Here is a 14,122-nt window from a genome sequence, read left to right on the forward strand (position 1 = left end):
AATAAAATAAAACTTACTGATCTGACGGAGATTAGTCAAACACCAAGATTATGGCCTTTAGACAAGCAACCAAAAGGGCAGCTTAAACACCAAGGTTCAAAAGGCAGGCAAGGGTAGAAAGGGATGAATAGATACTGAGAACCCAGGTACAGATAAGAGCTCAGATTGGGATAACAGTTGTATGAGCCCCTAATAAAATGTTAAAAAAAAAAAAATGAAACAGAGAAAAAGTATCTGTAGAAAATATTAAAAACTGAAATAACTAAAAAAAAAAGAGTTGTATGAGCCTTCAATAAAATGATTAAAAAAAAAAAAGAAGCATTGCTCTCAGGCATGTTTCAGTAGATACTGTGCTTCTTATTTCACAATAATTAGGATGATAGACCACTTCGGTTTCTCTGTTGAGATAGCTAGATTAAAATACAAAGGTCCCTCATTACCCTTATTCAATAATTGAGTTCTACACAGCAATCTAGAGAGAGCAAGAAATACCTAGTACTTCATAAAGACATGAATACATTTTATAATTATTGTTTCAATTTTTACCTCCCAAGACTATAAACTCTAGAAACCAATAATGTATCGTAATTTTAAATCAACAATGTACAAGATATAAGGAAGTTTAATCAACCTTCAGTCATGCCTTCTTCCCTGTCACCATGAGATCGAAATTTCTCTATACTCTGACAGCCCAACAGTTTGGTATTACTGGTCTGTCCTCTCAAAGGAAGCATGCCACCTGTGAGGTCCAGCGTGTATCTTTCTTCACAGTACTCTAATCCCTGAAACAGAATTATACACAAATTTATACTAGTATGACACCAAGCAAAAAAGTCATCCAATAAGTATTCTCTAAATGTAAACATTTAGACACAATACAAAGGAAAAATCTTTTAAAACTAGACTTAAAAGAATAAGCAAAGAACAAAAACAAAGTTTAAAAGGCTCCATAAAACCCAGCTCTTATATTGAGTCTTTCACAAATAATTAATAATACAATCTCAAAAGTTGTTATTGGCCATGAGAACCCTAATAATCCTGGCTGGATCATTGTGATTACATTATATTGCAGTAACACAGTAATAACCTAATTACACCACATTGCTAGACCAGGAATCCTATCTCCCCATTTTCTCAGAAATTCTGGCCCTTGAATATTAGAGCTTTTTTCTTTATTAAATCCACTTAGAATCTGAAAAAGCCAAGTCTTTCATGATAAAAATGCAGAGTTATATATATCCATATACAATTTCAGAGGCCATGGATGGATTCTCTAAAACCCCAACCATATACCCCTCAAATATTTTTAGAAACTTTTCTAGAAACAGGTATTCTAAGGGTTGAAATTCAGCCACACACAAAAGGGTAATCATCTGAATAACTGAATGTTATTTACTTTTTTTTACAACTGTAAAGAGCAGGACTATTTAGAAAGTCATCTCTACAGGCTTCAATTTTTGATATGCTAGGTCTAAGCAAAAGACTGCAAGTAATTTTGTTTTGGCTATCAATCACAAGCTCGATTCTAGTCAACCTACACTGATTTAAAGAAAATGACAACTGGAGACATCAAGAATGCTGCTTAGGTAAAATACCTACTAAACCAAATCTTTCCTCAACTACATTATAACTACAATCTGAACTTGAATACAAGACTAACGTTTCAGGATCTTAAAAGAAGAAAAACAAACTAGATAAACAATGAATGAAATGGTAACATACTATCCATATTACCATTACCCTTTACCTCATATAAGATTTGTCCTGAAGCCAAACACTTTCTATCACCAAAGGCCAGCTGGAGCAGATGTAAACTCAAAACATCCCCTTCACTGGAAAAGAAATAGAAGTTATCCAAGGAGATATTCTAAAGATCATATTCCTACATTCAATGTCTTATTCTCTGGAAAAAAAAACTTGCATGTGACAAAACAAAGATCACTGTGAGGAAGTTTTATTTGGCTGTTTTAACAAAAGTCTTTTCAAACAGTAACTGATTGTTAAAATCCATCTAATTAAGCTGATGTTGTTTGCACAGTTCAAGTGATACCTCACCTCATATGGTAGAGACTTATAATAATTTTCAACTCAATATCCTCCCCCCCCAAACAGATTTGTTTTGGTTTTAAGCACACACAGCCGACAAAACAGAGACTGTGTTTCTCAGCTTCCTCTATGGTAAGTGGTGGTCAAATTCTAACCAACGGGATGTAAGCAGAATAACATCTGCATACAGGACAACAATTGGAACCCTCCCTAAGTGACAGCATGTTCTTACTCCATCTACCTGGTCTCTTACCATAGCTTATTATGCTTCTAACGAGAATGAAGATGTTGCCATGGATCATAGGAATGAGGGTTATACATAAAACAAAGATACCAAATCAACGCTGTACTACTCGAGCACAACATGCAGTGAGGGTTAAGAAAGAGCCGATTTTAGAGTCACAGTTTGAATTTGAATTCTCTTACTAGTTTATCCTTTTCCTTGGCTACTAAGGTCCTTTAAAGTTCCTGGTACCACACTATCCACTCAAAATTATGAGAAATAATAATTAAATCACCAAAAGTATTTCAACTAATACTCATTAATTCACTGAAAGAACTGTTCCTTTTCGTTGAGACAACAAAGTGAAAACAAGACAACAAAAAGAGAAAACAAAGTCTTCCAATACATAAAGTTTTACTGTTTACAAAGATTCTTTAACTGTCACCATGTACCACACTAACCTATCTTGTGTAGACTGAACAGCCCATAGATAACAGCAATTACGAGGATCATTCTCAGGTTCTTGAAAAGTAACAGCAAACACAGGAACTCTTCCACCTTCCAGTTGCGTGTAATATCTGTATGGGGTATACAAAACAGTACATTTCATATTTTGTTCTAATTTAATGAAAAAGGAGCTTGATGTGTTATCTATAAACTTTCCTATTCACATAAAAGTATATCATTAATCACTAGTCTCCAATAAGACATGCCATAGAAAGAGAGGAAATTCTGCCATATATTCCATTTCAGCCACTTGGGTTTAGAAAAAAATTCCATACTACTACTAAGAGAGAAGTGTTGAGGTGCTAACTGTAAAGCTGGCAATCTGAATGCAGTAGTAGTTTACTGGGACAAAGCTAGGTCATCCATCTTCTCTGTTAAGAGACTCTAATTTGTCCTACAGGATTAACTATAAAAGTCAAAACAGACTCAGCAATGGGTTTAGGACAGAAGAAATAGAAACCCTGAAAAATCTCCCATATACTTTTTAAAAGAAAAAAAAAAATTAGCTAAGAGATAGCAATAGCTAAAAAAAAAACCCCTCTAAAACACTGCAACATCAGTCAGGGTTTTCAGGCATGTCCCAGGACCAATTTAAACATGAGTTGCTAAAGTCTAGCAATAAAAACAATTCAATGAAGGGGAGTGTGGAGTGGGGACCCAAAGCCCACCGGACATCCCTTTACAGAAGGGTCGCAGGGAGGAGACGAGCCAATCAGGGTGCAGTATACACCAATGAAACACAGCTTTCCTCTAGTTCTTTAATGCTTCCTTCCCCACACTATCATGATCCCAATTCTACCTTACAAATCTGGCTAGACCAGAGGATGTACACTGGTACAAAAAGAGCTGCAAACAGGGAATCCAGGACAGATGAACTCAGGACAGATGAACCCTTCAGGACCAGTGGTGTGTGGCAATACTGGAAGGGTGGGATAGAAAGGGGGAATTGATTACAGGGATCTACATATAATCCCCTCCCTGTGGGGCAGACAAGCGAAAAGTGGGTGTGAAGGTGTAAGCCATGACAAAATAATAATTTATAAGTTATCAAGGGCTCAGGAGGGGGGGGGCAGAGAGGGGGTGGAAAAAAATGAGCAGTTGATACCAAGGTTCAAGTAGAAAGCAGATATTTTGAGAATGAGGAAGGCAATAAATGTACAAATGTGCTTCACACAATGGATGGATTGTGATAAGAGTTGTATGAGTCCCCAATAAAATTAAAAAACAACAACAACAACAAAACAATTCAAATAAACTTCTCATAGGGAACCTCTAGGCACAGCTACTTCACCACTGGTATTTTGGTGGAAAATATGATTCTGAAAAAGCCCAGGGAGATTAAGTGTTTAATAGTACTCATCAAATATGATCAAAGAATTGAATAGTGAAATCTACTTGCTATCTTCCATCTTTCATTTTTATTTCTTTCACTTTAAACTTGGTAAACTCTTATGATCAGATCTAGGCAAGTAATCACTAATTTCTTGATTCCACGAAATGAGCAGAAAGTTCTAAGACAGATTAGTTAAGAAAATATAATCAACATGCTTTGAAAATGAAACAAACATTGACAGTAAGCATCAATTAAGTTAGAAATTGCACAATGTGCAAATGCTTCTACCCTTAAAGATATGTCCTCAGCAATTTTACTCTATAGATATTAATGAAAAGTAACAATATTATATTTTGGGGAAGAATTGAAAGCATAAAATCATGAACTGATTTTTATCATTATTTTATTTTTCTGGCAATCGAGAATCCTTTTAACTGTTACTTTCTCTAGAGAATTATGAGTAAAAGCACTTTTAAAAGAACTCACCCTACACAAACATGAAGTTTTAATTTTTTAAAGGCATATTTTAATAGCATACGATATACCACAAGTGAAATGTGTCTTCAATATCATGGAATCAACTTAAATTCACATGCTAACTCACTCCCTTGTCATATTATGATTTGATACATTAGAATTATTCATATTATTATTTTTTCTTTATGGTAATTTCTTTTGTAAAAATTTTTTTATTTATTTAACATTTTATTAGGGGCTCATACAACTGTTATTCCAATCCATACACACATCAATTGTGTAAAGCGCATTTGTACATCGTTTCTCAAAACATTTTCTCTCCACTTAAACCCCCGACATCAGGTCCCCATTTTTCCCCTCCCTCATGAGCCCTTGATAGTTTATAAATGGGTATTTTGTCATATCTTGCCCTGTCCGACGTCTCCCTTCACCCACCTTTCAGCTGTCTGTCCCCCAGGGAGGAGGTCACACACATTTCCATGTAATCGGTTCCCTCTTTCCTACCCATTCTCCCTTTACCCTCCCTGTTTTGCCACTCACACCACTGGTCCTATAGGGCTCATCTGTCCCGGATTCCCTACATTTTCAGTTCCTATCTGTACCAGTGTACCTCCTCTGGTCCAGCCAGACCTGCAAGATCGAATTCGAGTCACGGTCGTAGGAGCGGGGAGGAAACATTTAGGAACTAGAGTAAAGTTGTATTTCTCATCATTGCCACATCGCACCCTGACTGGCTCATCTCCTCCCGGAGACCCCTCTGCAAGGGGATCTCCAGTGGCCTACTAATGGGCTTTGGATCTCCACTCCGCACTCCCCCCATCATTCACTATGGTAAGATTTTTTGTTCTGATGATGCCTTACACCTGATCCCTTCGACACCTCGTGGTTGCATAGGCTGGTGTGCTTCTCCCATGTGGGCTTTGTTGCTTCTGAGCTTGATGGCCGCTTGATTATATGGTAATTTCTTTATGGTAACCTCCCCCCCACCCCCAATTAACCCAGCAAGCAATTTTATTCCTAGGTATAATTCCGAGAAAATAAAAACATATGCTCCTACAAAGAAAGACTTGAACACAAATGTTCACAAGTCAAAAAATGGAAACAACCCAAATGTCCAAGCAATGATGAATAAACAAGATGTGCCAACTTGTACAATGGAATATCATTTATCAGATAAAGGTAATGAAGTACTGACATAAGCTACATGGGTAAACTTAAGGGACGTTATACTTAGTGAATGGAGCTAGGCACAGAAGAGTATGGTATGATTCCCCTTATATAAAATGTAACTAAGGGCAATGAATGTACAAATGTGCTTTACACAATTGATGTATGGACTGGGATAAGAGTTCTATGAGCCCTTAATAAAATGATTTCTAAAAAATGTAATTAAAAGTCAAATCTGTAATAACAGAAAGTAGATTCATAGTCTTCCAGGTCTGGGGGTATAAATAGGTTAGAAGGATTTTATTGGAGTGACAGAAATGTTCTAAAGCTAGATTATGGGGATGATTGTAAAGCCTGGTAAATTCCCTAAAAATCGCTGAATTGTACACTTAAGATGGGTGAATTTCAAAGTATCTAAATGATTCCTCTATACAGTTGTGGTTAAAACAAACAAAACCTGCAATAGATCTTCATGAACTGGAGTGTAAAACTGAAATACGTCCACTTGGCGCCCAAGGTCATGCCTATCATGTCTCTTTATCACTTGTTTCTTACTCATCAAGTCACACTGCCTATTTTTTTAAAAAAATATCTTTATTGGCATATACGCCACATTATCTGACAACGTAATCATTCAATCATACTAAGATTTTGCAATCACCACCACAATCAATTTCTGAACACTTTCTTTTACTCATTTCCTGTTCCCCTCCAACTCCCTCACCATACACCCAAGCAATTATCAATCCAGTTATTGTCTCTACAGATTTACATATTCTAGATATCTTTCTTTTCTTTTCATAATCTGGATTTCATACACAGAAAAATCACACAAAACAGACAAGAAGCAAAGAACCAAAAAACACAATTAGATGAAACAGAAAAATCTCAGTCACAAAGAAAACCAAAAATAATAGAAAATTGAAGCAACTCTAGAATGGGTCAAAAAAGAGATCAAATATGATATTACATGTGAATTGAACTACATCTGCCGTAATTGATTTTATAATGCTGTTTGACAGCAATGTTACTCATACTTCTCAACTATCATCAGAGGGTCTTCACTGGAGACTTAATTCAAGTGGGGACCCTGCAAATGTATGTAGGGCTTTCATTCATAGCCTTCTGCAAACCAAGTGTTCAGAGTTTTTGCTCTCATATTATTCCCTCCTTTGGATTTTATTATTTACAATCCTTGGATCCACACAGGTTGGTGTGGTTCTTCCATGTGAACTTAGTTGATGCCTCACTTAGATGGCTGCTTGTTTGAAGACAAGCCTTTAAGTCCCCAGCCACTATTCCTACTGATAGTTGGGCACCATCTAGTTTCTCCACCACACTGTGCTACAGCACCCGTATCTTCAGTGATAAGGATGGGCATCAAGCAGGGCCATGTCTTAAGAACTACTTGTTCTTATACTGGGGCCAGAATTAAGTGCAAGCCCCAAATCCATTCATTTATCTATGGTTTACATGTTTCTGGTTCGCTTCAGCCATCATTATCGTTTTATGATAGAGAACCCCCAGGGCATAAGGTAATTCTACTGATGGTGTCATTAATTTAGCCAATGACATAGAATTTAAAATACTGTTGAGAAAAGGAAATTCTACAAGTTTACGCTGGCTTCACACAGGAACACATGAATTGTTGACTTGCACATACTAAATTCTTAAGTGGCTGGATACTATTTGAGGGCTGATGAGAAGGCAACACTTTCAATAACACACATTCACAAGGCAGAACCATGTCTACCAAATTAAAATATTGTATACTAGTTATTCCTTTAAAGAAACTGTCAACAAATAAGAAAAATTATATGCTTACTCTCTTTTCATGCTTTTCATATTCCAAAGTGCTAGATAGCCATCAGAAAAGCCTATGGCAAGTTGATTCGTCCTGCTTATGTAACTAAGAGTTGTAACGGCTGTTCCTGATGGACTTACTAACTGGAAACAGAGATGACGTCCTTCTCGCATGACATTTTCTCTGATGTGTGGTACTTCAGTTGGGATACCGGTTATAACCTCCAGGTCTAAAAACAAAGTAAAATTAATATACTAATATACTTTTTAAGCAAAAAGAAAAATGAGTCAGGTACTATTTAGGCTGCAAGTGATGACTATTGGAAACAAAATAAAGATTAAAGATACTGAAGCATGTTGAACTATGAAATAGCCACCTGATCTATCTAAATCATCTCTCGAAATACATTTATACTTATGTAATTCTTAAAAAATCACCAGAGTACACCCTCAAGTATTATCTAAGGTAAAAATTTTAAGGGATAAACAATTTCCTTGACCATAATAAAGCTGTTAATTTATTTTCCAAATTTAGCAGTCTGAAATCTCTTTGGAGAAATGACTGGTTCCAGGTCAGGAGCAAGACACAAACAAGATAAGCGTAGCATATCTTGTGCAAGAAATCTAGGAAGCTATCAAAAGAATGGCAAAACCAAAAATACATATTGGCATTATATATGTGTGACTATGTATGTATATGCATTGTGTGTACACATACATGTACACAAATGTATATAATTATTATTGTGGGTTCCCTCAAGTTGGTTTCCCAGGTACAATAGAATGAAGCACTGTCTGGTTCTGCTCCATCCTCAGATCTGTTGTTATATTTGAGCCTACTGTTATAAATAACTACTCTGTGTTGTTATATTTGAGCCTATTGTTATAACTACTCTACCAATCTATCTTACCATATAGTTGATACTAATGTCTCACTCTGAAAATTAGTACTTAAGATAGTAGTAAGCATTTATCCTGCATTTTCTGTGTATAAATACATCTTAGAGTACCCAAACAAGCCTAGTTAAATGAGAAATTTTCCCTTAGATTAGCAATACTTAAAATTTGTTACTTTGCAGTTCTTACTGAAAGGTTATCGCAATAATTTTTTTAGTAAGTCATTTTAGTGGGGGCTGTTACCACAATCCATACATACATCCACTGTGTCAAACACATTTGTACATGTTGGTTGGCATCATTTTCCAAACATTTTCTTTCTAGAGTCCTTCATATCAGCTCACTTTTCCCCCTGCCACCCTCCCTCCCTCATGTTCCCTTGATAATTTATAATTGTTTTTTTCATGCCTTACACTGACCCATGTCTCCCTTTACCCACTTTTCTGTTGTCCATCCCCCAGATAGAGGGTTATATGTTGATCATTGTGACTGGTTCCCCTTTCTACCCCCACCTTCCTCTTACTCTCCTGGTATAGCTACTCTCCTTATTGGTCTGGAGGGGTTTATCTGTCCTGGTTCCTTATGTTGCGAGCTCTTATCTGTACCAGTTTACATGTGCTGGTCTAGCCAGATTTGTAAGGTAGATAGAACTGGGGTCATGATAGCGAGGGGGAGGAAGCATTAAAGAACTAGAAGTTGAATGTTTCGTCAGTACTGTACTGCACCCTGACTGGTTTGTCTCTTCCTTGTGACCCATCTGTATGGGGATGTCCAACTGTCTACAAATGGGCTTTGTGGGTCTCCAGTCTGCCCTCCCCTTCATTCACATCAATATAATTTTTTGCATGGCAATAATTTCAATGGATGAAACCACTAGTTTAAAGTTGGGTTTCTAAACCTCCACACATTGTTGTACTTTGGACATGTTACCAGGGAGAAAGGAAAAGACCATCATTCTTGGTAAAGTAGAGGGGCAGGGAAAAGGAAGAAGGTCCTCAACAAGATGGACAGATATAGGAGCTGGAAAAATGGGCTCAAACATAAGAACAATTCTGACAAGAATGCAGACCTGGCGGTGTTTCTGTCGTGAACAGGGTCACTATGAGTCAGAACTAACTCGGCATTGTGGTTGTAGTAGTAACTATTGTTAAGTCTTTCTAACATGCTGAATGCCTCTAACATTGCCCAATATTGCCTAAAAGGCAATAATCACCTTTGGGATAAAGACCCATCGAAAAGTGTACCATGGAAGGATCGCGCCAATAGCATCTAAACTCATGTTATCACTACACGTGAAACAGCCAGTCAACAGGTGCTTCCTGATGATAGCCAAATTTAGGCCTTCAGCACCTCTGAAGTGTTCTAGCCAAAATGTTAAATCTAATCTTATCAGCCTAACTTACATTTGCAGAAATGTAAGTGACCCCACATGAAGACGTGTAGATAATTCCAGAATATGGAGTACTCGACCAGATAACTCAGTACTTTAGGCAGATTGGTTACATTAAAAATGAATAAAAAATAAATGGGTATCAAGGGAATCATTCTGCATTCAAGGAGACTTGAAACACAACTATAAGATACAATGTATGGACTTTATTTGGATCCCAATTAAACAAACAAAATCTAGAAAGATTTTAAAGACACTCTTGGCAATTTAGATTATGGTCTAGATATTAACAAACACAACTGAATCATTTTCATGTTGCTAGGAATAATGTAATTATGATTACTCATAAATATCACTGAAAAAATACTCATCTTTCTTGAGTAAAATACTCATATCATTACCCAATAGCTAATGCAATACTCATCTCAACTCACTGCCATGCCATTAAGCCAATTCTAACACTTAGTGACCCTATTCGTTCCCATTAAATAACATTATTTCTGTCTTGGTCTTACCACAGGAACATAAACATTATATCAAAATCACTACGTATGATCCTACCTATATGATTTTATACCTTTTACTTTCACTAACATTCACTAAAGAATAGATCTTATTCAAATATATATCTGGAAATACATCAGCATCGCCATCTCTACCATAATTTCCTTTAGTGTGTACATATATAGGGGTAACCAAAAAGTACTGCTACAAAAATCACAGAATGCTTTACAAGAAGACTTTAAAAGAACTGATTGTGATTACACAACTTATTTTAAAGGTGATTTAACCATGGGAGGCATTCTCTAAGACAGCAGTTCTCAACCTGTGGGTTTGTGACTCCTTTGGGGGTTGAACAACCATTTTCACAGGGGTTGCCTAAGACCATTATTTCCAATGAGGCCTCTGCATAGGCATGGCTTTCTCCTGAGAATTCTGGGAAATCTGGTGTTTCCTCCTTGGAGGTGGGACTCTGCTCACTCCCTGGGAGACACCCTACTGACAAGACAGATGGCACTACACTAATAAGACCCCGTGCCCTGGGAACTGGAGGAGCCATGTGGAGACCCCTGCCAGTGCTGAGATGCTTCTACCATCACTGGATCCAAAAGACTTTGTACCCACTACCCTCTGGGAGTCCTGCATCTGTCGTCATGGCATGTATTTCCTGAGTCTGAAAATGACTTTCTAGATTGGTATCGGACATATTGGACTTATGGACTTGATTTGGACTGCGCTGGGATGTTTTTTTCAATATTCAATTGCAATCATTTATAAACTTCTTTCTTATATACGAGTGTCTATCAATTTGTTTCTCTAGTCTACCCAGAATAACGCACTAACTAATGAAGTTTCCAAATTTAATTGTTTTCCTTTATAAGCTCCCATAATGACCCTGTATCCTTTGAGAAAATCTATCAAGATTATCCCTTTGGGATTCAAAAAAACAGACACGATAACATTCTGAGATGACCTCTCTGCCTTAAATTTAACTGACCCACAAGATCCCTTCAAAAGTCATTATTTTCATTGGACCTTTTGGAACTGGAACTACAATAGCAATGCTTTATTTACTCTCACACTTCATCAATTAAAAAAAGAGCAATGTATACAAAAATTACCAGTCAAAAAGAACCCTTTCATGCTTCTTTATGAAATGTTCTGTTTTTAAAAACAATCCTTTACACAAGAATTTTCAGATACTCTAGTGTTTGCTTCAAGAATGACGAATTACCTGATGCCTCTATTTCATTCTGACTGCATGACAAGTCATCCAAACACAGATCAATAAGAAGGATCTGTCCAACATCAGTTACCACCGCTGCCACACCAAACAGCCACCGAAGACTTGGGTGTAAATGCTGAGTGCTTGCACTGGCTCCACCATGATTAATTATAGGTTCAATAGCAGTTACCTAAAGGTAAAATACATGATCATATAAAATATAAGTAAAAACACAACAAACAAAACTTGAAAGTAAATCACGTTATCAGCTATGATAATTTTAGAAATATATTCATTTTCAAATATAGAATAACTTGCATTTAATACTTATGAATCCTAATTACATCACGAAGCCACCAGATGTATTAGGAATTGTACCACTATCAATATTTTTAAAAACTATGCAGTTGGGATAATAAAGGATAGTGCTTAAAACATTATGCACCAAGCATTTTGCTGTTTCATTTAATGTTTATAATACTCTTTAATATGACAGCATGTAATTATCACTGATAAAGCTGTAAATAAGCTTTCTGATTTTAAAGTTCTTAATCAGCCAAAGAAAAACAAGTCACTCTAGAAAAATTTACTGTCAACTCCTTATAAACAAAATAATCTCCAAATACAAGATGTTTTATCCTGTTTATTTCTTAAAGTCTAACCTTCTTTAAAAGTATTTGTACAGTAATCAATTTCCTGAAAAATTTTGGGACTATGTATCACTGATCCTTAGCAAAGATTTTTATTTAAGGAAAATTACAGAATTTAGCTCCATTTTCACTAATCAAATTTCAAATATGTGCACTTAATAGTCCATATTTCATTTTATACTTAGCTCTTGCTTTGTTTCCCATCACTTCATAAAAATTAATTATGAGACAGGACAGTTAAGTATTTGGTGAATTCTACTATATTAATGAATGCCCTGGAAAGACATGGGGACACTGTATTAACATAACATTTAATAAAGATTATAAAGTACTGGGGGGTGTAATTTATTACGGGCAAAAATTAAGTTCTCCATATACAAGAGCTTTGAAAATGCATGGGGAAAAAATTATCTTTTAATTAGAGGAAACCCCCGCCACCATATATCATTAGTATATAAAATATTACAGTGCAATTCTGAAAGCTTTAATTTCATGAATTTTTGTCCTCTCCTGTCATCTGGCAATAATGTCTATAAATAATACGGTTCTCTTTACCTGCCTCTGTGAAGAGTTCAGGAACATACCTGTTTGGATTACTTATACAAATTATATGAAATGACTGATAATGCTACCTTAATTTTAGAATAAGATAATGAAGAGCAATAAAATTTAAGAGGTGATGTTTCTTTAGTAAAGAATTAGCTGGTTAAATTTTTTCATTGTTATCTCTTACTCCTCCTCCAATCTTTTCCTTGTCTTATAATGCTTCTTCCATCAACGATACTAACAAGCAACCAATAGCCTATCCAAATGATTCCAGAACCCTGTCAATATTACTCCTTGAATATATTTTGAATTTGTCCCATCTTTTTCCTTTGTAAGTCATGATTTGCTTTGGTTAGTTCCTCCTGATTGTTGGCCTAAACTACCACTATTCTATTCTCACACTCCAATTGAAAGTACTTTTGATGTGTTATGTACATTGAAAAGCCCAGAATTCTTTGGTTCTGATTCCCATTCGCCTTCTACTGCATCCATTCCTAAATTAACCCTGAAGTTCCCCAAATGCTCCACTTAGTGTGCCTTTTTTTATGATGGTCTCTGCCTGAAATGCCCAACCTCTTCTAACAGAAACTATTCAGGTATCTTCCAAGCACTCATAATGATCAGATTTACCATATATACTCGAGTATAAGCCGACCCGAATATCAGCCGAGGCACCTACTACAAAAAACTGCGTTGAAAATGTGCTGGAAAAAATTGGCTTAGCTGACCAACCCAGGGACAGGGGAGCAACAAGTGATCCAAAAACAGAGGCAAGGAGGGTGTGAGAGGCCTGGTAGGGATTAAGCAAGGGCAATGTAACCGAGAGAAATCACTGAAACCCAAATGAAGGCTGAGCATGATAATGGGACAAGAGGAAAGCAAACGGAAATACAGGAAAGAACTAGGGAACAAAGGGCATGTATAGAGATTTTAAGACTGGAATGTACATATGTAAATATATTTATATGAGTGTGAGAAAACATCTATGTGCATATATTTATAGGTTTAGTATTAAGGCAGCAGATGGACATTGGGCCTCCACTCAAGCACTCACTCATTGCAAGAACACATTGTTCTATTAAATTGGCATTCCAGGATGCACACCTTCCCGACACGATTGCTGAAGAAAAATGTGAACATAAGCAAAGGCGGTGAAGAAAGCTGATGGTGCCGGGCTACCAAAAGATATAGCGTCTGGGGTCTTAAAGGCAAACAAGCGGCCATCTAGCTAAGAAGCACCAAAGCCCACATGGAAGAAGCACACCAACCTGCCTGACCACGAGGTGTAGAAAGGATCAGTTATCAGACATCAAAGAGCTGAAAATCATATCAGTGGGTGCCCGCTTTACTGACACAA

General features: G+C 36.5%; 1 protein-coding gene across 1 annotated transcript in view; it reads right to left on the reverse strand.

The window, feature by feature from the left end:
- AHCTF1 (AT-hook containing transcription factor 1) overlaps positions 1-14,122 on the reverse strand; it is an 84,162-nt gene that overhangs the window by 54,628 nt on the left and 15,412 nt on the right. Inside the window, exons 4-8 of the mRNA XM_004699964.2 lie at positions 11,579-11,759; positions 7,579-7,786; positions 2,731-2,847; positions 1,748-1,832; positions 632-782 (exon numbers count right to left, since the gene is read on the reverse strand). Of these exons, the coding sequence (XP_004700021.1) occupies positions 632-782; positions 1,748-1,832; positions 2,731-2,847; positions 7,579-7,786; positions 11,579-11,759 (742 nt within the window). The remainder of the gene's footprint in view (positions 1-631; positions 783-1,747; positions 1,833-2,730; positions 2,848-7,578; positions 7,787-11,578; positions 11,760-14,122) is intronic.

The sequence above is a fragment of the Echinops telfairi genome, unplaced genomic scaffold (genome assembly GCF_000313985.2).
Source record: "Echinops telfairi isolate 266 unplaced genomic scaffold, ASM31398v2 ScPeMD7_7424;HRSCAF=8462, whole genome shotgun sequence".
In the NCBI taxonomy this organism is placed as follows: domain Eukaryota; kingdom Metazoa; phylum Chordata; class Mammalia; order Afrosoricida; family Tenrecidae; genus Echinops; species Echinops telfairi.